Consider the following 25167-nt stretch of genomic DNA (forward strand, 5'->3'; position numbering starts at 1 on the left):
GGAATCTGGTGGAAAACTAGGAAAAGGGTTTGCACAATGTCCTGGAAGCAAATAATACTGAGAAAAAAACAAGCAGACCTTAAAAAAAGAAAACTTCCCCCCAGCTCAGCACGTTAAGCATGGTCCAGGGAGAGAAGGCAAACTGATTGTGAGCAAAAAGGATTGAATGTCCCACCTAGGTTGTTCTTGATCACAGAATCACAGCATGTTAGGGATTGGAAGGGACCTCGAAAGATCATCTAGTCCAATTCTCCCGCTGGAGCAGGAACACCTAGATGAGGTTACACAGGAATGTCTCCAAGGAAGGAGACTCTACAGCCTCCCTGGGCAGCCTGTTCCAGTGTTCTGTCACCACATATTGACATTAGAAAATAATTCAGGAATTATTGTAGGAGATGGCAGCCAGGCATGCTGTCCACCATTACGTATCAGGCCAGCATAATACAGAGCCATATGAATATGATCTGACCAGATGGTCTGATTAAATCCTAAATGACTCGTGGTAACTGCTAGGCGGGTCAAAGCAAAAGTTACTGCAAGAAATAGATATGGCTTTGTGCAGAGGGGTGGAAGCTGAAAACTGCACTTCTCCAGTGAAAATATCAGCTATTAGCAGCATCCTCTTGGAAATGTGAGGTGAGGCATCGGAGTTAACCGGGACAAGGCATCCTGCTCCTCTCCCGTTCCTTAGGACACAGGGACCCCCAGAGGAGCTGAGCTTGCCAGATAGCTCAATCCAGCCCGTAAATGCAGGGGGGACACTGCAGTCATAACAGCAAACGTGAAAACACCACCCTCCCAAAATCCCAGGTCCTCCCTTAGGGCTCTAAAGCAAAGGATTTAAAGGAAGAGCTGAAGCGGGGAAGCCGTTCAAGACCTGCACGTTAAGGCATCATTGAAGGGGCCTTCGGGCACATGGGGGCACGGTGGAGGGGTCCTCCGGGGCCGCCCCCGCCGTGCCGCACGCTGGTTCCCTGGAGGGCGGCGCGGCCGCCATCGCCGCCCCGGCGCGGTCCCGCCTCCCGCCCGCAGAGGCCGGCTCGGCGGCGGGGATGGCGGCGGCGGCAGCGCGGGGCCGTGTGCTGTGCCTCTTCGACGTGGACGGGACCCTGACGCCGGCTCGGCAGGTAGCAAGGCACGGGGGACACGGGGGGAGGGAGCCCAGGTGAGATGACGGAGCCGGCTGTGGCCTCACACGCTGCTTCCCCTCCAGAAAATCGCGCCGGAGGTGGACGCGTTCCTGCGGGAGCTGCGGGAGAGGGTGCAGATCGGCGTGGTGGGAGGCTCGGACTACGCCAAGATAGCCGAGCAGCTGGGAGACGGGGACGAAGGTGAGATGCGGCCGACGAGGTTTCCCCGGGGGGGGGTTCTCCTGTGTCCTAAATCTGACCCTAAGCCCGCCCTCGGGGCTGCCGGCCATGCCCCGGCAGGAGCCGCCGCTCCGCGCTTTCTGCCGCTGCGGAGCGCAGGCGGGGCCGGCAGGCAGGGATGCTCCAGCCCACGCTGCCAGTTCCGGCCTCGGCTTTGTACGAGCTTCATCTGGGCTCTGACAGCTTTTCCCCCTCCCCACCACCCCCGCGCAGTGGGCAGGGGAGCCCCTTGCAAATTTTGCCTCCCTGCTGCTGGGGGTCTCCGGGGGGTGTCCTCATCGTGTTCAAACAGGGACATGGGGTAAAGAGTTGGAGGGCGACGGGGCAGCCCCTGCTCCCTCCGCCTTGTTTTCATTCTCTGGCATGGATGCCAAGCGCAGCCGGGCTCCGAGCTCTGCCTCGGTGATGGAGGGAAACGGCGAAATTCCCGGCTGAGGCTGATGGCTGAGTCGGCAGCTGTGTGTCTGGGTTGCAGGAGGGGCTGGAGTTAGATAACCAGTAAATGCATCACCCCAGCTCCCTGACGGTGGGAAGGGGAGGAGAGAGAGTGGAGTAGCACACACGTGGTTGAAAGCCTGACATTTTGGAGCCCTTATCTTTGTCCTGCCACTGATTCAGCCCGTGACCTCGCTCAGGTCATTTCCCCCGCGTGCGTCAGCTCCCCACCTGTGAGCAGAAGATAATCTCCTTGCCCGCTTTGTGGAGAGCCAGGCGGGTGGGTGGCCCTTTGTGGAGCACGGAAGATGTGGAAAGCACGGTACTAAGGAACCAGGAGGATGGCTCAGTTCTGAGCCCAGTCCTTTTGGCCTCTTTTCCCAAGCACTACTCATGTTTCCTCTTTTGTTTCCTCCCCGCTCAGTTATCGATAAGTTTGACTATGTCTTCGCAGAGAACGGCACAGTGCAGTACAAGAATGGGCAGCTGGTCTCCAAGCAGGTAGGTCCAGCCATGGTTTTCATTCCCCGTGCTTTGCATGCCATGGGGAGCAGTGCCTGGCCCCATGCAGATGGGCAGCCTCTTCTCCCTAAATGCCAGATCTGAATCTTCCACTCCTCCAGGTCATGTTCTTGGGTGAGTTTCATGGAAGGTCAAGCACCTTCCTCATTCCCGCTTCTCCTCCCACAGGCCATTCAGGACCACCTGGGGGAAGAGCTGCTGCAGGATCTAATCAACTTCTGTCTCAACTACATGGCGCTGCTGAAGCTGCCCAAGAAACGGTAAGGACACAAGCCCATGCAGTAGCGTTCCTGATTTCTAGGGAGCTCTGTACTCCAGGGCTCTCCTAAGAACAGCTGAGCTACTGGACTTGTTGTGCTCCAGGTTTTATCTTAGCATCTAGAGGTCCTGTGTAGGATCATTGTCCCACTGAGCTGGGCACTGTGGGCAAATAATGGAAGAGGACCTTTGTTCTGGAGAGTCAGCACTATTTTTTAGCATAATGCCTGCTCTTTTGCCCCTTGGACTTTCCTCCCTGGGAAGCAGGGTACAGCCACTGCATGCATCTCATTTAGGATGATGGTACCATCTCGTTACTGGTCAGGGCATCAGGCATCATTGATCATATGAATTTCCAAACAGACAAACAATGGCTCTTAAGATGGGAGGTCCAGCGCCTGAGCACACAGTTTCACTCTGTTTCTAAGCCTGTGTCTCTTGGTGCCAGTGGTAATTGGGCTGGCCCTGCTCTGCCCAGCTCAACTGTGTCGTCCTGTCTGCTTCCTCCATGAGATCCTGCAGCCACAGGCTGAACTGGGTCGGTACATCTCCTCTGAAGGAAGACTACGCCACTGCCAGGGAAGAAAAGAGTAGTTTTCCATTGGATCGGCTTGTCCTGTTATCACAGAAAAGAGAGAGGGGGAACAGATGGCATGGAGGTGGAAGGGGAGAGCAGGGGGACCTCTTTCAGAGGCGTCCTGCAGTTCAACCAGGCTGGGTGCAGCGTCAAACCACCCCTCAGACCACAGTTTCACAAACGCTTCAAGGCAGCATGAGCCAGCAGTGCTGTTGAAAGCAGCGGCTCTGCCCTCTCCTTGTCCTGCCTGTTTGTTCCTGCTCTGCTCTCATGTTTGTACAATGAACCCCAGCAGGAGAGCTGTCTGGTCAAAATTTAGCTGGTAAATGTTGCTAAACTGTAATCCAGATTAGTTGCCTGATCTGAGTCAGCATGTGGCAATAGGAGGACCGGTGAGAGGGGCCAGAGTGGCTCCTTGTGACAGGACTGCTGGCTGAACATTCCCCCAAAAGCGTAGGCTGGGCCCAGAACCCTCCAGGCTGTTTGGTTGCCTCATTGCTGTCTGGTTGCCCAACAGCTGGGCGAAGTTGCAGCTCCCAAGCACCTCTGTGGATTTAGGCTTATGGGATTTCTAGCAAAGCAAGGACTTTAACCCTCATGTCCCAAGTCTTGGGCTGCGGCATGAGCCAGCAAACCCTCGATGCTGCTGTTCCCAGGCTTCAGGCATGGCTGCCCGTGTGTCCATTCCCCATGATGTTCTTCACTGTGTTAGGAGACAGGAGGTGGAGCTTTTCCCCCAGACTCAGTGTGGTAAGCACTTTATCACAGAGAAACAGCAGGCAGGGCTGGGAGCCCCACCAGAGGATTAATGAGTGCCGGGCTCCTCAGCTGGACATTAGAGGGTTAATGAGCTCAGGGCTCGTCAGCTGGTCATAGAAGAGGATCTCCCTGCTCCAGCTAGGTTTCCACAAGAGTTTCACTCTATTTTCAAGTCGGCAGTGCTGCCATCCCCTCGTGTTTCTGCCCCACCAGTGCTGGTACCTGTCTGACCCCCAGGTGAGCTATTCCAAGGTGACAAGCAAACAGAACTGGCTGGGTTTATGACAAAGAGAAAACAAAGGAGCAGTTTTCTGCTGGCTTAGTGCTTTGAACCAACCCACCGAGGAAGTAACAGCCTAGGGATCTCAGTGCAAGGTGAGGGTGGCAAGCAGGGCCTTGGTCCTGTCCATGAGAGCTTAGATAAGAGTTGCAGTCAAAAGTGCAGGGAACAAACAGGAGATATGAATGCCCTGTGGGTCCTACCTGATTTGTATCCCATGAGGAGGTTCTGATTGCCCATCAGCCTGCCACCAGACCTCAGCAGTGAGTTACACTGACCTGTTCCATCCCACTGCCCCAAGGTACTGCCAGCTTCAATGCAACATTTCTCAAAACCCTCCAGCAGTGGAGATGCCACAGTCTCATCTGGTGGTTGTTTGAGTCCAGGCAATAGCTGTCCTTGCAGTTATTACAACGTTAGAAAATATTTCCCATCACCTCACCTAAGCTTGTTGCTTCCAGCCTCTCCCCAGGGCACACAGGAACTGTTTATTTCTCTTCTCCCACAGTCTCTTTTTATAAAACTATGACTCCCTTGTCGACCATAAGCAGAGTTGTTGATACCTGACTTGAAGCACCCATGAGTGGGCATGGCTTTTCTCCTGCATGTCCCTGGAAAGGTCTGGTTTCTTTCTCCCTGCCCCAGTAACCCTGCACCCTTGCCCACCCACAGAGGAACCTTCATTGAGTTTCGCAACGGGATGCTGAACATCTCCCCCATCGGTCGGAGCTGCACGCCAGAGGAGCGAATCGAGTTCTCTGAGCTGGACAAGGTAGACGGGCCAGACTCAGGCTGTCCCTGTATACCACTTTCGAAATCTCATCTGAAAATGTCTTTTCACGCCCCCCATTTTATTTTCATCTTCTCAGCTGTCATTTAATTAATAGCATAACTATTCATAGTAGCAAATGAGACACAGATGAATGGAGGAATTTGACTTCATTGGGGACCACCGATGTAGTAGGGTGGCCAGCAGGATTCCTTGTGGGAAGGCCCCAGGGAATAAGGTACCTATTTAACAGGGCGTCTCCTTGTCTACAGTAACCAAAGGTAGAATTGCACCGAAAACCTCAGAGAGACTTAAACTTCTCAGGTTGCACCATCCCTTCAGGCCCACAAGCTGTCTTCTCTCTCCCACTCCCCCAACCCCAACAGAGCTGGAACCAATGGGCCTTCCAGACTGGGAGGGCCACAGCAGATATGCTGGGCAGATCTCTGGAGGGCTTGGCCCATGCCCCAGGCAGTTTCTGCCTGGAGTCGGGGAGTCTTGGCATCCAGAGACTTGTCAAGACTTTGCAAAACTTTTTCAGCAAAGCTGGAGGCTCTGGTTCATGAACTGGGCTTCTGGAAAGTTGAAGCAGTTGCACTTCATTGCCAAGGAAGGGCTGGGATCTGCTCTTCCCAGGAACCTCCTGGAGCTGTCCTGAGCTGGTGGCCTTTTACGCAGGCACAGGGCAGGACTGGTAAAAGCTGGCTAAATGTCATTATACTGGGAGCAGGTGGGAAAGGGGAATGCAATAAGCCAGAGTTGCCCAGTTATGGTGGACTCTGGTAGACTATGAACATCTAATCATTCAAACCCTTCTTCCTTCCCTCTCCTTCTTCTCCGCAGAAAGAGCGGATCCGGGAGAAGTTTGTGGCAGCCTTGCAGAGGGAGTTTGCTGGCAAAGGTCTGCGTTTCTCTCGAGGTGAGTGGAGGCAGCTTCCCTGGCCTCACCTCTTTATCGTGTTTCCCATAAAATGCTGGGAAAGGGAGCAGGAATCCTGGCTGCTCCTCTGGGGACCTGGAGATCCTGGTAAGAGCACAAGGAACTTCTGTTCCTGGAGAACTGCCATGGGGGTGTCACCTTGGCATTCACAGCAGGGTGACAGCAGAGAAACAGGGCTATAAAAAAGATGGGGACAGACTTTTTAGCAGGGCCTGTTACAGCAGGACAAGGGGTAATGGTTTTGAACTAAAGGAAGAGATATTCAGGCTGGACATGAGGAAGAAATTTTTTACAATATGGGTGGTGATACACTGGCACAGGTTGCCCAGAGAGGTGGTAGATGCCCCATCCCTGGAGACGTTCAAGACCGGGCTGGACGGGGCTCTGAGCAACCTGATCTAGTTGAAGATGTCCCTGCTCATTGAAGGGGGGTTGGACTAGATGACCTTTGAAAGTCCCTTCCAACTCAAACTATTCTATGATTCTATGAAAATAAATGGTGCTGCACGTTTGCCTCTCTGGGACTCAGCCAGCCAGGCAGGTTTCTGTCCCATGACGTTATCCCTGCCTTAATTCCAGCCAGCTCTGCAGAGCCCACCCCTGCCCAGGAGGTCTGTCCTGGCTCAAGTGTCAGCAGCAAGGTGGCCAGCAGAGCTCCAGGCACACACAGCCCTCCCTGGGAAGGGAGACAGGAGCCTCAAGCATGTCTGAGCTCTGGGGTTTGTTGGGAGGATTGGCTACGAGGGAAATATTTTCCTTGAGGAATCACTGCTGAGAGGCAGGGAGTTTGCAGCTCCATGCTGTGGCCTTCTGCGGAGCCAGTTCTTGGGGTGAAGGTACGCTCTTACAGCCAGCTTCCCAAAGGCAAGGAATCAAAGGAGAGACTCGAGCAATGCTGGGAGTCTGGCCAGGACAGGGAGGAAAAGGAGGGTGTGTAAGTGGTGGGGCTGAAGCAGAGCGGTGGGTATGTGTGAGATAAGAAGGTGCCATGTGGCAGAATAGCCAAAGGGCAAGAGGGTGATGAAGCTGGGAGGCAGCAGGTGACATCCCACTCTTGCACCCAGTGTGGACCAGTACTGAAGGCCTGGCCCTCTGGTCCTGCAAGGGCTTTTCCTCCTGAGAGCCTCCCCTTGCCTTCAGCATCCTGCCAGGGGCTGCCTGCAGCACTGACACACACCATTTGTCACAGCAGATAAGGACAAAGTCCCTGCCACCATGTCCCTGCAGGCACGGGCAACAAGAGCAGAACAATGGGCTTTTCTCCTCTGACTTTGGGAAGCTGCCATGAAGAGCCTGGACCTGTTGTGTAAAAGCATGAAGACAAGGGGAGTTGTGGTCACCCTGCTCCTCCACAAAGAAAACGCAGGGTGTCTCAGGTCAGGCATCCAAAAACGGGGACACACAGAAATGGGGCTCTTCTGCCAAATTGGCTCCATGTGCCTTGTCCCGGACTGTGGAGGACACAAGTCCCAGAGGTGGTACGAGATCTCCCAGACCCATGCTCTGCCCAGACAAGGGACAGTTCTGGCTGTCCTCCACACGACTTCTCTCTTTGATTTCCTACCCTCTCCAGCTGGCATCAGGAGCCCCATCTTGCTGCCCAGCTCTGTTTTTTAAGCCAAAATGCAGCGAAATGCGGTGTTTTTCACAAATAAATGGCTTTGGATACAAAATCAGGAAGGAATTTAATTAGGTCGACCAAGTTTAGCTCCTGCTCTGATGCTGGTGGCTGCTGCAAGCCTGGGGGCATCCACATCCCTGAGCTGGTAGGGTACTTGCTCCCATCCATATCACAGCATCCTGCCTGGGGCATCCTGTCCGGTGGTTAATCCTCTGCCCCGAGCTGGGCACACAGGCTCCATCCCCAGCTCCTCAGCCTCCAAGGAAGGTTGGTTTGGGATCTCCAAACCAATGGGAACCAGCTAGGGAGGAGAGAAGCATGGCATCAGGATGTGCACATTTGAACAGCCTGGGGGATCGGGGCCGCTGCTGCAGCAGGGACTGTGCCTGTGGGTACCTGTGGTGACCTGTCTACTCACCCCCTTCCTAAGAGATCTATGAAGAGGGAGAGCGTGAGACTCCAGGATTGCTGGTGGCCCAGTAGATTGCCTGGAGAGAGTCCCCTTGAAACCAAGAGGAGCAGAGACCTGAACTGGCAGGCGGATGCACATCAAAACTCAAATCCCTGTTCCTTCTGGCTCTGAGGAAGACCCAACATCCGTGTGCCCTGAGTCGCAGGCTTGGAAGGAACCTGTCACCTGTGTTGGTGCTGGGACAAGGGTCTGACTCTGCAGCCTGTGCACACAGCGGGGCAGCTCTAGAGGACGGGGAGGGAGCTGCCTCCAGTCACCCCCAAAAGGTGGCTCAGTGCTGGGGTAAACTCTGCCTGGTCTATGAGCAAGGGCTGGGAGGTTCGTTAACCATTGGTAGCTGTGGTTGTCCATGTGCACGCGTACATATGCTCTCAGGGAAAGCTCCCTCACCTCTGTACATTTGGCCCATCTGCCTTGATAACCCTCCAGATGTTAGCAACTCGCACTTGACTCTCCTGGCGAGAAGTGACAGGTCCAGGTCATGCCCCGATTATATTGACGTGTTTATGGTACCTCCGTGGCAAGGTACTTGATCTGTGTGCAAAGCCTGCTGGGGGCCTGCAGGGCAGCCAGCTGGGATCCCTGAACTGCACAGTGCATGCGGTTTGCTTCGTGTGTGCACACACGTGGTGTGAATTTTGGGGTTGTCCTGTGCTGGGACAGGAGTTGGACTTGATGATCCTTGTGGGTCCCTTCTAACTCAGGACATTCTATGATTCCTAGGGTGCCAGAGCCCCCAGTCCCTGTGGGGTTAAGGAGCATCAGAGCAGTGGCTGGCAGAAGGGCCAGCGATGTCTGCACAGAAGTCTAGGAGAGAGCGTGGTGCCAATCTCCAAGGACATTGTCCCCTGTTGGGACACAGAACATTCTGATGCTACCTGCAAGGCTTGACCTCAAATCTCCCCGAAAAGATGCATCTCTAGGGACTTCCCACCCCATCATCCCCCCCTGCAGCCCCCTGGTTCCAGCTTGCCTGCAGTTAGGGGAACAGTGCTGATGTCACCCCAGCCACGCTGATGTCACTCTAGCCTGTTGTCATAGGAACAGCATCTGTCACTGTCCTAGCCAAGTGCCGAAGAGGCGCCCAAGGCAGAGCAGGTGCCTCGCTGCTGTTTGGGCTGGGGGCTCCCCACAGACATCCAGCCCTTTCCCCTTCTCCTGCCCATCTCAGGGTTGGGGGACACCCTGCCAGCTCCCACCATCGTTGCCTGATGCCCTCCCTTCTGCTGGCAGGTGGCATGATCAGCTTTGACGTCTTCCCAGAGGGCTGGGACAAGCGCTACTGCCTCAACGTGCTCGATGATGAGAGATTTGACACCATCCACTTCTTTGGGAACGAGACCACCCCTGTGAGTATGCCCCACTCGCCCCACACATGGCCACTTTCTCGTGTGGCAGGGAAGAGATGCTCTCAAGTGATGCCTGTTTGCAGCAGGCTTGTGATGGCTGCAGGCCTGCTGGGCCGTGGGAAAATCACCCTGGATTGACTGTGCTGGGGAGCAGATCCACCTCAGCATCACTTTCCTCCCCCCGGCACCCTTGGGAGGGGGGCAGCCACTCCTGCAGCCCTCAGGACCCAAAACATGAACCCCCAGCGCTTAGGAGAGGGCTTTTCAACAGCAGGAACAGCGTCACCTTCCCTTCAGCATGGTGGAGGATGATGCTTCCTTGCCGCTGTAGACCAGCTTGGCTATCAACTCAACTCTTTCCAGATGATGGCAATATCTGCCCCCCCAAGATGTGCCCACCCACCTTCTGCTAGCCCCTCCACAGGCAGGGCAGGGGTTAACCCCAGGCTTCTGGGCAAGTTTTGCTGGTGTAGGACTTTCCCCATCCTCTGAAGAGGGGAGGGAGCAGGGCTCCCAGCCCATCCTCTTCTGCCTCCTTGGGCCAGCAAAGCCCTGGCAGCCTCTCCCCAGCAGATCCCTGCCTGCCCAGCCCCAGCTCCCACCCCAGCTCTTCACAGGACAGAGCAAGATGCAGATTGATGGATGAGGGTGCTCTGTCGACAGCCCGTTAACATTTTCCCTTTTTCCTATTCCCCTGCAGGGAGGGAATGATTATGAAATCTACGATGATCCCCGCACGGTGGGACACAGCGTCCAGTCCCCCCAGGACACAGTCCAGCGATGCCGTGAAATCTTCTTTCCAGAGAGAGCAAACGAGTGCTGACTGCCAAGTCCCCGCAGCCCTGCCCCAGCCCCACTCTTTCCCCTCACCAGGAAAAGCACCTTTGTTTGAGGAATCTCCTCAGGGGTAGACAGAAAAATAACACTTGCCAGAGGTGGTCAGGAGGTAACGCAGGTGTGTGTGCAGGAGGTGCCTTTGCTGAGCAGCTTTTCAGCACTCCCCACCTGTGGCCGGGGCTTGTGGGACCAGACCGTCCTCACCTCCAGCAAAACTTCTCTCTGGACAGTTCGGCTTGTGGCAGGCGGTGATGCAGATGCTTTTGTGGTCAGGAAGCATTTGAAAGGGCCAGTCACACTAGCATGTGTGTGTGTCCATCCCGTGCTCCCCCACCTCTTCTTTTCCACTCTGTTTATCTTATGCAGGAGGGAACATGTGTCTCACCTTTCTCTGCCCCTTGCCCCTGGCTGGGGAGGATGGGGCTGCTGAGGTGCCCTCACCAGAGCTGCTCTGCAGCCAGAGGCCAGGAAAGCTGTTTGTCCTGAGCTCGTGGTAGGAAGCAGTAGCTGAGACCCTGGTTCCTTGCAGTGCTGTGCATTCTAATGGAGAACATCACCATGTCCTTCACCTTGGTGCCACCCTGTGCCAGTCCCTACAGGTGACCTGGGAAAGATAGTTTTACAAATAACTCTGCTCCAGTTCTAATTTTTGCTCAGGTGCATGAAGAAACTAATTCTCTCTTTAGCTTACAAAAATACCCCAAAAAGCTACTAAGGGTTTATTTTCTGTGTTCTGCAGAAGCTGTGAAGTCAGACCTTGCCCGGTGCAGCTGGAGAACCCCGGGTGCCTGGCCTGTGCAGAGTACCCTGCGGAGCTGTTGGGGACAGAAGGCTTCACAGCAGCCTTCCCCCCCGTGTCCATTAGGTGTCACAGATGTATCAGTGACAAAACCTTACACAAGGCATTCAGAACAGGGTGAGTCCCCTTCCTTCACAGTGCTCAGCTTTCCATCATCCTGACAGAGACATTTTCAGAGAGGACCAACACAGGCCAGGCCCGGTTCCTTGTGCCAATGGAGGTACGCATGCAACAGTGCCCTCCAAGCTTTCCAACCCATCTTGTCCAACGTGCGTGGTTTATGTGGTCACCTTTAGGGACATGAGTTCTCCAGTGCAGCTGTCACGTGTCCTCCTGCTCCCCTCTTCTCCTCGGTCTTCGTGAGTTGCAAAACCACATCTTTCCTTTGGTCCCTGACCCTTTGGCCCCTTTATTCCTGGCCCTTATGCTGGGGTGTGTGACTGCACTGGTGACATTAGTCACAACTCTGAGCTCAGGAGGAGCTCAGTGATCCCCTCCAGGGCTGTGTCCTGCTTATGGCTCCCTAGGGCACATGTATCTGGAGTTTGTGGACCTGGAACGTGCCAGAGGTTCCTGCAAAAGCTCCCCATATTGCTCCCTGGGAGCCTTTCTCAGCACATCCCTCCTGGTGTGGCACTGCCCCTTCTCTTGGTCTTGTTTTCTCTTTTTGATTCTGTTCCTGCTTTCCTCACCATTGCTCTTCGTCTCCCACCTGGCAGCTGGTCTACAGAGAGAAGTTTCTCAGCTGGCTACTGCCACTCGACCAAGGGGCCAGGTTCCTCAGGCAAGGTATGTTGGTGATTTTAGACCCAGGGCAGGGCTCCCACGTTGTCACAGGCAGTCCTGAGTGGACCCTGGCACTGCTCCCTTGGCCACAGGAGCTGGGTGCTGCATGACCAGTGCTGGTGGGTGCTGTCTCCTCCACCTAACCTTCATCTCTTAAATCTACAGCACATCAGAGCTGTAATACATCACATTTGCATGAGTGCAGCAGTCTGCCCGGCATCCAGAAATTTCTCCAAAATGCACAAGTTCCTCTTTCTATGCAGAGAAAATTTCTGCGTGGGAGAAGAGGACCTGCTGGGGAAGCCTGGCTGCAAGGTACCCTTTCACAGGCCACTGGTTTTGGCCCTCCACTGCAACCTCCATGGAGGAATCATGTGTTTTGTAGTTCCTCCTTCTCTTTTTCACTGTGGATCAGGTTATGTATGGGTTTAGGGGCTTATCTTTCCTGTAAGTCTATTCAAAGTCAGCAGGATCTCTAGAGGGCATGGTGGTCCATGAAGAGCAGGGCCTGGCCTGAAGGCACGACGCACGGTGGTGGCCTGGGGTGCTGAGATGCCGTGTGTATTTGAAGGGAACGGCTGGCTCTGTCCAAGTCTGCTCCTGGTGGCAGCACACCCCTTGCTCAGGGTGGGGGGAGTTGCAGAGTGAGCAGGGCAGAGGCAGGGATGACCTTGGAGGCACCAGCCATCGCTTTCTCTGCTCAGGAGCTCACATGTGCATGGGTGATAGCAAGTTCAGGACACTTCCCCATTCCTGTCTCTGTCTTACACCAAGCTTGGGCTAGTTGAAGGCACCTCCTGCCAGGACACCCTGTCCTGCTGGAAAGATGAGGAGGAGGATGGAATCCATAGTCATGGCAGCCCGAGAGTCTCAGAGCCACAGAATGGTTGAGGCTGGAGGAGACCTCTGAGGGTCATCCGGTCATCTGCTCAAGCATGGCCACTGAGCCCCAGCTGCGTGCCCTGTGTTTTTGCAGGCAGGGATGAGGCACAGCAGTGGGGTGGGAGCCCTACACATAGGGGACAGTGCACACCCATCTCCAAGACCCCTTTGCCATGATGCTCCTCTCCCGGTGGGTGCCCATGGCCTAAAGGGGGTTTCTCCCCACGTGTGTGTGAGCGAGCAGATGTCACAGGCCCCACGTTGGGGACCATTGTGCCATATGACTCCGTATCTGTGCGAGATGGGCAGCTCCTGTCTGGCTGATACCAACTGTTAAATAAATATATTTAAATACATATATATATTAAAACAAAATCAATCATATTAAAGCTACAACAAGCAGTGGCTGGAGGCAGTGTGTGCTTTGTGCTGGGCTCTGCTGGGGCGACATGCAGCAAGACAGCAGGCAGCCGCAATTTGAAATCCCCACAGGAGCGGAGGACCAGCCCCGGTCCTGATCACCCCTCCTGGTGGGCAGCAGCCTCCCATCACAGGCTCAGGGTCTGCCCTCCCCCCAACCCCAGAGTAAGGCTGGAGGACCCCAGGATCCACTGGAACACACTGTGAGGAGGTGGGTGAGTCTGTGCTGCTGTTTAGATAAATCCTACAGAATCACAGCATGGTTGGGGATGGAAGGGACCTCTGGAGACCATCTAGTCCAACCTACCTGCTAAAGCAGGTTCACCCAGAGCAGATCGCACAGGAATGTGTCCAGGCAGGTTTTGAATGTCTCCAGAGAAGGAGACTCCACAGCCTCTCTGGGCAGCCTGTTCCAGTGCTCTGGCACCCTGAGACTAAAGAAGTTTCTCCTCATGTTTAGATGGAACCTCCTGTGCTTCAGACTGTGCCCGTTGCCCCTCATCCTATCACTGGGCACCACTGAAAGGAGTCTTATCCCATCCTCTTGACACCCACCCTTGAGATATTTATAAATATTGATGAGATCCCCTCTCAGCCTTTTCTGCTCCAGGCTGAACAGACCCAGTTGTCTCAGTCTTTCTTCCTAAGAAAGATGCTCCAGACCCCTCATCATCTTCATAGCGCTCTGCTGGACTCCCTCCAGTAATTCCTTGTCCTTCTTAAACCAGGGAGCCCAGAACTGGGCGCAGTTCTCCAGATGCAGCCACACCAGGGCGGAGTCCCTGCACGCTCCAGGTCCTTTACCCGGGAGAGCCAAGAGCGTCCCCACTGCAACACGCACACACACAGAGGACAAAGCTGGAACTGGCAGCGCTCAAGGGAAAGTCACTTTTAATGGTTTATTGCCAATGTTACAAAGGTCGAAACACGGTCAGACAGGTGGGAAGGACACCAGAATTGTAAAAACACCAACAAATCTAGGGTTTTAGTTTATTTCCGAAAAAAGGGAGGAAAAAAAAGAATCAAACACAGTTTGCCTTGGCCAAGCTGACTGCATGTCCCAGGGATGCGTGGGGCCTGAGCTGGCGTCACCGCAGCCCCTGGGTGAGCCGGGTTTTGGGTTGGCAGTGAGATGGGCTGTGGGGTCCTGGGACAGTCCCCGCGCCAGCCTGGGCTGGGGCAGCACATGGCGGTCACCCCTAATCCACAACTGTCCTGCATGACACCAGCCTTGACACCCTCCTCTCCCTGCTTACAGCAGACCCCTGTCCCCACCGCAACAGCGGCAGCCAGAAAGGTGGAAAATGCTCTCCACTAGAGCTGAGGCTCCCATCAAGTGGGTGCCGGGGAGCCACCGTTATCCTTCCCGCTCAGAGGGCTGCTTGTCCTGCTCTGAAATAAACCCCCTAAGATGCTGGTAATCTCCAGAGCATGGGTGCAGGCACCATTTCCCTGGGGTCAGTGCAGGCTCAGATGAGTTCATGCCGCCCCAGCCCGCCACCCTCTGCACTGTCCCTCCCCAGGGCCACAGGAGCCCGCCTGGCCACAGTATGGCGGAGAAGACCAAAACTGAAATTTGTGCTTTGTATACAAGACCCTGCCTACAGCGAGGAGTGAAGGAGGAGGTGGCTGCGCTCACCCCATGGCCAAGGCTACTCAAACCCCTCAGCCCCTCGCCCTCCCCTGCAAGCTACAGATGTGCACAGACACACACACACACACGTGTGGGAAGGGGAGTCCCCAGGGGCCTGGGGGGACAAGGGGAGGCAGAGGAGAAGGCGGCCATCTCCCCAAAACCATGTCAGCACCGAGCCAAGAAAAGTGCGTTACCAGCCCAGTGGTGGTGGGGAGCACAGAGGCGCCAAGTGCACCCCTGACCCACACCCAGGCGCAGCGACCCTGGGCACAACGCCGAGCACCCCTGTGCCCTGCCAGCAGCCATTCGCCCCTTACAACTGAACTTTTTATTTCTGTAAGCCACTCGCCTCCCCATGGCACCGCTGACCTGAGATCTTTTGCTGGAGGGATGTGGCTCAGGTGGGTGCAGTGAGCTGCCAGCTCAGATGGGGACGGGTCTCAGCCACCCAGTCCCTGCACAGTGATACGCTGCCCCACGCTGCCCTGTCTCCCCCCAGCCCCACAGCATGCACAGCGGGCAGTGGGAACAAGCAGGGTACCTGCTTTGCCAGAGCGGGGTTCAGGAGGACGAGCTGAGCCCCCCTAGACCCCTCCAGCTCTCAGCACCTGCTTCAGCCCAGGGCAGCCGGGGTGCCAGGGGGTAGGACAGGTTCCCCTGTTCCCATGGCTTCAGGGGCAAGGAAGGGGACGTGGGGCTCGGCGCTGCCCCAGAGCTGGGGGGTGGCAGGGGAGGGCTCTGCTTCCCCTGTCCTCCTCAACAGACACAAACACACACAGAGAAAGGAAACCGTAACCTTATAAAAGACACTGAACGCAAATGCCTGCGTAATTTTGGGCAGCCCCGGCCCCGTTGCTGCCTTGGCTCCCCCTGCACCCCCTGCAAGCGGCCGGGCAGGCTTGCTCTGTGGGGCTGAGCAGCCGGCGGCCCCCCCCAGGCACCTAGGAGCCAATTATCTGGCCGGACCACGTCTCGTGCTTCGTGTGGGGAGCCAGGTTGGTGAGTACCACCTCCACCGCCTGGAACTTCTGGTTCTTGGGAGGGATGGGACAGACCTTGTACGTCACCTCATCCCCCTCCACTGGGACGTACTCCCCCTCGATGCTGTGAGAGAGGAGAGGCGGTGAGGCTGGGGCCAAAAGCTGGAAGCCTGCCCCAGACCACCCAGCACCAAGAAAGGCACCCCACCCACCAGCTGCACTTTGGGAAAGAGAACCCACCAATGATTGGGGGTAGAGAACAGGCAGAGCCACATCCCCACCCCATGGAGACATTCCCACCGCAGCCCATGAGTGTCCAGCCCCACACTGATGGTACAGCTCCCCCGGCACCGCATAACCCCCAACTTACTCAGACACATGGACAAAAATGTCTTCTGTGCCGTTCTCAGGAGTGATGAACCCATGGCCCTGGGAGCGAGAGAACTGCTTGCAGACGCCCTTGAAGATGGGGCCAGCAGAGGCACGTGCTGTCCTGCGGGAGGAAAGGCAGAGAGAAGTCCCACCAGTTGCAGTCACCTGAGAGGCAGCATGGGGAGAGGTTTGCTGTGACACGGGTTTGCTGTGGAAATGTGGCATTCCCTGAGAGAGGGCACGGCAACCACCCGCAGCAACCAGGCAGGTTGGCGCAGTGATGCCAGGTGCCGTGATGGCAACATGCACCAGGTATAATGGGTTCTTTGGGTGCAGCTGGTGACCATGGTCCCTGCTCAGCTCAGCTGGACAGTCCCAAATGCGTTTGCCCCATGCTGGGTACTTACGCTGAGTAAGTCCTGGTCCTCTTGGTGGGGAGGGGGCTGGGCAGGTCCCGCAGCAGGAGGTTGCCCCGCTCCCAGATGCGGCTGCCCTCCCGCTGGAAGGGGAAGGTGGGCCACACCGGTGACTTGGGGGAGTGCAGGGGCGGTACCGCCGGCGGGGCGCTGGGGTCCGATGACATGGTGGGGTCGGCAGGCTCCTCCGTTTTGAGGATGGGCAGTTGGGCGGCAGGAGAAAGGGCACCTGGGCACACGAGTCTGCTATCGGCAACCTGGGGAGCAAAGAAGGGACCAGTTACAGGCACCCCAAGGAGGCTTTTGGCAGGGTCAGTTTACTGCCTGGAATAAAGTCTAAAGTCACTTGGTTTGTTCAGCCTGGAGAAGAGGAGATTGAGGGGAGACCTCATCATGGCTACAGCTTCCTCACAAGGGAAGAAAGAGGGGCAGGCGCTGATCTCTTCTCTCTGGTAATCAACGACAGAACCCGAGAGAATGTCAGGAAGATGTGCCAGGGAAGGCTTAGGTTGGACATTGGGAAAAGGTTCTTCACCCAGAGGGTGATGGAGCACTGGAACAGGGAGGCAGTCACAGCCGCAAGCCTGGCAGTATTCAAGAGGCAATTGAACAATGCCATCAGACACATGGAGTGAATTTTGGAGTTGTCACACGCAGGGACAGGAGTTGGACTCAATGATCCTTTAGGGTCCCTTCCAACTCAGAATACTCCATGATTCTATAGTAACTGCCCCCTCTGCTCCCAGCCCCACATTTGTGGGGGCAGGCAGCATGTCGCTGGCCTTTGGTACTGCACACCAATCCTCAGCATTGGGAATCGCAACCTGGGATGTTCCAGCAAATCGGTCCTGAGGAAGGAAAGAGCCTGGTTTGTGGTTTTAACTTTTATTTTCCAGGATAATCCCCCATATTAGAGATGAAGTTGCTAAAAAGCACACCCTCAGAGAAGGAGCACCTGAGCATGGGCTGCCAAGGGCAGGGACCATTCTGGGAAGGATGCCCATGTAGTGCCAGCACGCCTGGCCCCCAGCCCCAGCCTCTGACATCTCTCCCCTGCCTGAGATTTCTGTTAAAAGGGTGAAGGAAAAAGGCTGAGACAACGGGAAGGTCAAGGTCAGGGGTCTGAGGTCTCCCTACTGCTGGAGGGTGCCTCAGCGCTATGTGGTTTAGGATCTAACCCCAGCCACAGCCAGTGGCTCGTTGCCCACCCGGGTACAACCCTATGGGGCAGAGACACACAAAGGCTATTGTGGAGACACTGGCAGCACACACACACCATCAGGCACCTCAGACAAGCCATGACAGAAGCACAACCTCCTGCTGCTGCAGTCATGTGGCTCCAGTTTTTGGCTGGTATTATGTGGTTTGCAAGGAGTTAAAGCCCCAAGAGGCAGAAACCCTGCAACCTTTGGCTGCTGGAGGATGTGCAAGACATGGCCTGACAGCCAGGACGCCTGCTGAAGAGCAGGAGCCAGAGCAAGCATGGGCATGGCCGTCTTCACAGAACCACCCAGGAGCAAGAAATTGGGGGTGTTGTGCATTTTTAAGCTTCCCATTTTTAAGCTTCTCTGTTGCGTGATCAGCACTGTGTCTGCTTGCTCAGAAAGCCTTTGTTCTGACAATTTCTCTTCCCATCAGTTGCTGCATCTGATGCCCGGTGCCTCTGTCTTGGGGTGCCCCATGCCAGCAGCTGCCTGGGGGCACCACTCTTTGGGGCTGCTGGGTGGGGGTCACCCACCTCCATCATTCCTCAGGCTCGGGGTTTCCCCATTGCCTGGAGCTGAGGAGCCTGATGTTCCATGAAGTTACTGTCCCCTTCCCCGCCACCGCCTCCAGCCTTTCCCACCCCGCTGGGGCATGCGACATCTTTTGGGACAACACCTGCACACACCAGGAAACCCAGAGAATATTTAATTTGGTTTCTGACTCATCCTTGGCCCTTTGAGATACAGAGGCCCTGCAGGGACTTGTAAAAGGGGGTCACCTCTGCTCTGAAATTAGCAGGCACCAAGGACACGGGAAAAGGTTTCTAGAGCAGCTGAAGTTTCGGGGAAGGACCAGGCGACTCCTGTTCCCCTCACCCACCTATGCCTGCTTTCCTTGCCAGGGGATCTGCCTGTCACTGGGTTCTGACTGCCACCAGCCCAGCTTTGGTGTGCATCCACACCTCAGTGTCCTGACAGCTGACCCCTCCCAGCCCTGCAGAGCTTCACTCTGAGGTCCAGGCAGCAGAGGCCACACTAGAGTCCTACCCTAAGGCAGAAGCCACCACTTTCCTCCTGCCCTCTGAGAAGACTTCCAGCCACAGCTGCAAACCCCTCCAAAATGTCTCTCCCCTTGCTGGCTTCCCATCTGCCCCCTTCATGCGTTTCAGCAGCCCCTCACTACCATGAAGCAACTGAGGCACAGGCACCTTCTGCTGCACAACCCACCCCATATCTGGGCTGCTTGGATCCTGACCCACTGGGCTCAGCATCTCCTGCACCTGTGCCTGGTCTCAGCATCTTTCCCCTGTACCCTGGCTCAGCAACTCCTTCTCCCCTTCCCAGGCTCACCATCTCCTGCCCCTGTGCCTGAGGAGTTTGGAAAGCCCCCAAGCCAGACACCCAAAAGCTGAGATAGCCACCAAGCTGTTTCTCTGCTCCTGTCTGTGCTCCCCATCCAACCACTCAGCCTGTGCTGATGAACAAAAGCTTGGCTGCTTTTGGGCAGCATAAAGCAATGTGGTCCCCAAGTGTCCCTGCAGGATTCAATGCCTTCCCAGGAGGTGTCAGGGCTGGACAAGTCCTGTGAGGGCAGGCTGAGGGAGTTGAGATTGTCCAGTCTGGAGAAGAGGCTTGGGGGAGACCATATTGTGGCCTTTCTGTACTTGAAAGGGGCCTATAAGAAAGATGAAGGCAGACTTTTTAGCAGGGCCTGTTACAATAAGACAAGGGGTAATGGTTTTAAACTAAAGGAGAAGAGATTCAGGCTAGACATGAGGAAGAAATTTTTTACAATGAGGGTGTTGAAACACTGGCACAGGTTGCCCTGAGAGGTGGTAGATGCCCCATCCCTGGAGACATTCAAGGCCAGGCTGGATGGGGCTCTGAGCAAGCTGATCTAGTCGAAGATGTCCCTGCTCATTGCAGGGGGCTTGGACTAGATATTTTTGAAAGTCCCTTCCAATGCAAACTATTCTATTCTATGATTCTAAGTGGGACGATTTAGGGGGACCGGCCCTTGGTTCTCTGTCACATCATGGAGCTGCCACTATGAAAATGGCTTCACCATGGCGGGCCTCCTCTGTGCACACTTTTGCTGACAAGGCCTTTTGGTTCCCCCACCAGACTACAGACAATGGAGGGTATTTACCCTGAATAAAGATGCTTGGAGCAAACTATTAGTATGCTGAGGGGGTTGATTGGTGCCAGGAGAAAAAGCTTCCTCTGGCAGGTCCTCAAAGGACTGGAAAAATGGAAGTTTCCCAGAGGCAAAAGAAAATCAAGAGGTGAAGGGGAAGGGGTGTGCTAGAAAGGGAGCCTTGCAGGGACAAAACGATATGGGCAGATGAAGTGGCAACCAAGAGCGGGCTTGCTCCAGGTTCACCTATGTGAGCAGCACAGGCTGGGGTGCCCTGGAAGGCTCCCTGGTTCAGGGGACAAGCAGTGGTGGGCAGCAGGAGAATGCTGGGCATTGCTGGGAGAGAGGAGAAAGCCCACAGGCAGCAGCTGAGGTTGCTCCAGGGTCTGGAGCCCCTGTCCTGTGCCCAGGCCAAGGCTGGCTGCCACAGCCAGCAGCACTCTGCCCCTCTACAGCGCCTAGCTTGAGCACCCCAAATTTGTGGGTCAGCTTTGGGGCCCGGCAGCTGAATGCCCAGCTTTCCTGGTGCCAGTGAAGCTGAGGCTTAGCAGGAGCTCTGGCACCACAGGGGGCTCCAGAACTGTATGCTGCTTCCTACCTCATTTAAATCCCCACAGCAAACAAAAGGACCGAGGAAATCAAACTCAGGGCAAAAGCAGGCTGAGAGAAGAGGGGGGGATACAGCATGTCCTCACCCATGTCTCCTCCTCTCCCAGCCCAGACAGAGAGCAGGGAAAGCCTCTCATGTCCTTCTTTCCTCCCTGTGTGCCAATCCACCATCCTCTCCCTGGCCCTTTCTCCATGCCGCAGCCCCAGCAGGCAACAAGGAGGGGGTATGGGAGGCATTTTCCCCCTCTCCTCCATCACCATGCTAACCTCCACCAGGGCCAAGAGCATCTGTTCCCAGCCCAGGTCTCTCCCAGCCTGGCAGACACCACCCACGACACCGTGTCCACCCCACGCATGTATATGGTGCAGGGATGAAATCCGGGTCACCCAAGGAAGCGAGTAGAGGCTGCAGCAGCCCGGCTGTGCCGTGGGGCATGGGAAGCCTTTCCAGCGAAAGCCCCCTCTGCTGCTGGACCTCCACCTCCCTCTCCCTGTCCTCCCTCAGTGGTTTTGCTCTGAGGGTCTCCCAGGGGGACAGACCTCCGAGCCAAGGATGTGTGTAAGCAGCAGCAAACCCAGCACTCCCTGTAAGGATGCAGTTTGTAAAAAACATTCCTCCCACCCTGTCCATCTTCTCCCCCTCCCCAAATAAACCATCTCGGAGCAAAACCCCAGAGCCCTCTGGTGACAGGGTTTCCTTTGGCAGCAGCAGCCAGCTTTGGTTTTATATTTTTCGGATGAGGCGAGCTGACAGTCGGGAGCGCTCGCAGGCGCAGGCAGGAAGAAACCCAGGCCAATTAAGGCAGACAGGCAGTAGACACATCAGCTTTTATCTCAAGATCCAAGTACCCCATTCATCACCAAGGACTGAAAGGTCTGCGGTTTATCAAATAAAATCACTGTCTCTCTCCCTCTCTTTAAAGCCAAACACATTGACTTGGGTGCTGGCTGTGACCTTGTTTAACTAAACAGCCTTTCCAGGTCCCCCAGAAGGGGGAAAGGAGCCTTTTGAAGAGGCACCAGCCTCTGCCACTCCCCGTTCATTAGCGGCAGCGAAAGAAAAACCCCTCACACATCCCTAAGCCAGGCGGGGGAATACATATTTAATTGGCTTAATCGCCCTCGGCGAGTCGGCCCTCCTGTGCAGCGCTTCTTTGTGCTCTTTCCCATCCACCAGAACCCCCAGGCTGCCCAGGATGGATGGATGGATGGACAGCAGCTCTGCCAGCGGCTGTCACACTCTGGCTGTGGACACGATCTGTCGTTGCCTTTATGGGCTGTTTCCTTTCACACCACCACGTCCCTTTGCAAACTGCAGTTGCGAAGCTGTCTGCCACCGTGCTTGGGTCCGCCGAGTGCCGCTGCTCCCCCAGCCTCAGCCTAGGAACTGGAGGTTATTTTTATTTTCCCTCTTCTGCCTTTCCCAGCGAGCTCCCGCATGGGCTCTGCCTGCTGCTCACCATCACATTTTCTCCATCTCCCATGACTGCTAGTTCCCTCAGTTTAGGAGTCAGGTTTACTTCCCTGTTCCACCCCAGTAGCAAAAAGGTCTTTGTATGTCACAAAAACACCTCATCTCGGCAGCTGGCTGCTGGCAGCCATCTCCTCGCCCCACGGAGCAGGGAAAGTGATGTTCTGGCCTGCCGCCATCCTCGAGGAGGCTGATGCCCTCCCCAGACCTGGCCTGTCTAGACACGGGCTGAAAGAGAGAAGAGCTACACCCCTCCAGACACAGCAGCGTGTCCCCAGAGATTGGTGCAACACCAAAAATCCCATTTTTCAGCTGTTTGGCACATTCACGTGTCGAGGTAGCCACCAACAGCACGGTAGCCACTAGAGATCTCGAATTGGCATCTCCTGGGGGGCTGCCGTGAAGGGCAGAAACCAGCTGGGGAACCAGAATGGCTCTGGGCAGGGGTTACCACGACTAGGGGTTACAACGAGCAGGGGTTACAACGAGCAAGGCCACCACAGCACTCACCGGGCTTGGTTTCTCCATCCTCCCTTCCTCACAGCCACAGCGTCTGGCAGGTTTTTATAAATGCTGTCTCTGTCCGATGCTAATGAAAGCATCTCAGTACACCCCCACCCCCCCCTTTTTTGGTTACTAGATCATGACGTTAAGAGTTAAATACCAAGCAAAGCAATTTCCTTGCCTATCCTGCATGTTAAAAACCCCTTTGCTGAGACAAATTACTATAGGAAATATAAACTAGGCGGTTTGGGGGGGAATACACACTGACAGCGTCCCCTCCCCAGCTAAGCCAATCATGCTCACAACTCCAGCGATCTCTGCCAAGATAGTCTTGCCTATGATACAGCTCGCTTAGCGCTAAAATATGAATGTCACCTTTATGGATCAATTATAAAAAGCTCCCTTAGGCAGTACCGGGCTGCCCAGTTCTCAGGGAGGCCTCGGGAGAAAGCAAGCAGGCTGCCAGATGCAAAGGGGAGGCAAAGGCAGAAGCCATCATGGAGGCTTGATTTACCTTTTAAGCATGTATGCATAATCATCACTCCCAAATACCAAGTTTGTGGGATTTGGGTTTTTTGTTGTAGGTGGGTTTTGTTTTGTTTTGTTTTTTAATTAGAATAGTGCCTGTTCAAAGACCTGGCACAAATGTCCTCGTCTGTGCCCTTCTTTCCTCCTTTGTGGCTCTAACTTGCCATCTGCAGGAATGAATAGTGCAGCCAGTCCCAAAGAAACCCCCATTCAAGTCCCCATCATTATCAGCCCGCTTTATTAAGACACATTTTTTTACAAATCACCTCGCCCTCATCCGGCAATTGGAGAGCTGGGTCCCAGCTGATCTCAGCCCTCAGTGGCAAATCCCCGGCTATTTGCCCCCCAGCCAAAGCAGGCGTACAACACCACCACCGCCACCCCTAGAGGAGTCATTGTTCCTGAGGCTGGTGGGGAATAACCAAACCTTAGGAGGGAAGTCATGCTTCACCCTCGCACCTCTCCGCCATCGAAAGGAAAAATCAGCTTTGAAAAGAAAAGGTGGAAAGCAAAGTTTAGCCCTCAGCTACAACGGCCCAGGCAAGCTGGATGGCCATTGTGCTTCCCCTCACTCACCTCCTCAGCAGCGATGGGCTCCCTGGAGCTGAGCTCTGCAAAGCATCGGTGCTCAGCAGGGCCCAACGCTCCTCCGCTGCCGTGCGAGGAGCAGCGGTCTCGCCTGCAGCCCGGCTCGGGGGGGCTTTCTCTGCCTGCCTGCCTGCTGATGGATCCGCGGTGTCTGATGTGTGTATGATGTGCGCCTCGCACACACACGCATCCACACGCCTTCCCCTGACGTCAGGGCCAGGCCAGGGGGAGCGGGCAGGTGGGAGGGATCAGGCTGGTCATTTCCAAGCTAGGCTTAAAGGAGCAAGTCTGGATGGGGGGCTGGAGGGGACAAGGGTCGGCCCCTGGGGGCTGCATCGCTCCAGTTACACAAAGTGACATGCATCGGTGGCACAGGTAGATGCAGTGGGGCAGCCCCACAGGCTGCAGGGACACTGGGTTGCGGTGTGGGAAGGAACCAGGGAGGGGATGGGGCTGGGAGGCCAGGTCTGGACCAGAAGGGGTCCCCCGTGATGGGTCAAACCTCTCCCCTGTCACCCTGAGTCCTGCCGGTCCTGCTGCAGCTGCTCTCCCCACCTGCCCAAGCCTGCAGCCCCCCAGCACCCACATGTGACCTGGTGACCCCCCTGCAGAGCAGAGGGTCATGGGGGGGCATATACCACAAATCCACCCCACCATCACACCCCCCTGCTCTGGGCCTGTGGCCCTCACAACCACAGGTGCTTTCTCAGGGTCTCATTTCTAGCAGTGCACTATGCCAGCCGCCTGACCCCAAAAGATCTTTCCCCTCTGTTTTCCCCTGTGCCGGTGTCACCGCATTTGGGGGAGCCAGCACTGTGGGCAGAGGCAACGTCATAAATTCACCCGAGACTCTTCTCTCTTGGGGGTGCAGGGTGACGTGATGAGGATACAAATCAATCTGCTGCATCCGCTAAGGAATAGGGCGAGGAGTAATGGGGTTTAAATTGCAAGGAGCAAGACTGATGCTAGACATTAGGAAACACTTTCTAACAGAACAGACAGTTAATTACTCAAGTAGATTGCCTGGGGAAGCACCAGAGTCTCCATCACTGGAGGTTTTTAAGAACAGGCTGGGTAGGCATCCTTTTGGGGGAATTTAGGTGACATTGGCCTCATTTTGGAGCAGAAGAGTGGACCACACCAGCACCTTACCATGCAGGTCTCTGTGATCCTGGAATAAAATTTGTAAGGACCCCAAACAGCCATGGCATTGTGTAAGCACTGCAAGGAGCTGTCACAGTAATCTCATGACATGGGGTGTGGGTTAGTTTTGGTTTCTTAAATATGACTCTTTCCTCGAGTCATTCTAAGTAGCTGAACATGATGGTTCCAACTGGACCTGTTCCACCAAAGACCCTGGGTCTGCAGGGTGGTGTAAAAGTTGTGTGGGAAGCCGTGAGGGATGGCGCAGTGTCAGGAGACGGGGTCACGACTGCTCTGCCTTGCTGTGTCCATCCACCCGGGTAGCTGAGTGTTGATCTGTGTCTATGCCAGGGGCTTTAGCAGAGGGACACAAAGCAGTTGTGTCTCTCCTGTCAACAAACTGTAGTGCAGAAAAAGGCTCCACAGACAGAAGAGCCCAGCCCATGGCAAGGCTGCCAAGAAGCACTGAAACCCCACATGCTGCCGGGTTCTGCCATTGCCC

At 55.4% G+C, this 25167-nt stretch overlaps 2 protein-coding genes across 2 annotated transcripts; one reads left to right on the plus strand and one right to left on the minus strand.

The window, feature by feature from the left end:
- The first annotated feature begins 914 nt into the window (after positions 1 to 914).
- Positions 915 to 13058, plus strand: PMM1 (phosphomannomutase 1). The gene is made up of 8 exons (XM_065046157.1): positions 915 to 1127; positions 1214 to 1331; positions 2230 to 2306; positions 2496 to 2587; positions 4874 to 4973; positions 5814 to 5889; positions 9237 to 9352; positions 10053 to 13058. Exons 1-8 carry the CDS (start codon positions 1053 to 1055, stop codon positions 10173 to 10175), a joined length of 777 nt encoding a protein of 258 aa, XP_064902229.1. The 5' UTR covers positions 915 to 1052; the 3' UTR covers positions 10176 to 13058.
- Positions 13059 to 13950: 892 nt separating this feature from the next.
- On the minus strand, positions 13951 to 23727 carry CSDC2 (cold shock domain containing C2). The gene is given in 5 exon segments (XM_065046170.1): positions 13951 to 15816; positions 16063 to 16185; positions 16472 to 16737; positions 23511 to 23640; positions 23642 to 23727. Coding segments are annotated over 5 exon segments (753 nt in total). The 5' UTR covers positions 23713 to 23727; the 3' UTR covers positions 13951 to 15653.
- Between the last annotated feature and the right edge of the window lie 1440 nt (positions 23728 to 25167).

Source organism: Columba livia, chromosome 1, assembly GCF_036013475.1.
Source record: "Columba livia isolate bColLiv1 breed racing homer chromosome 1, bColLiv1.pat.W.v2, whole genome shotgun sequence".
NCBI lineage: Eukaryota > Metazoa > Chordata > Aves > Columbiformes > Columbidae > Columba > Columba livia.

Coding starts and splice junctions, on each gene's coding strand:
- PMM1 (XM_065046157.1), top strand. CDS start 1,053: ATGGCGGCGGCGGCAGCGCGGGGCCGTGTGCTGTGCCTCTTCGACGTG. Junction 1,128..1,213: donor CCCTGACGCCGGCTCGGCAG/GTAGCAAGGCAC, acceptor CTTCCCCTCCAG/AAAATCGCGCCGGAGGTGGA. Junction 2,307..2,495: donor GGCAGCTGGTCTCCAAGCAG/GTAGGTCCAGCC, acceptor CTCCTCCCACAG/GCCATTCAGGACCACCTGGG.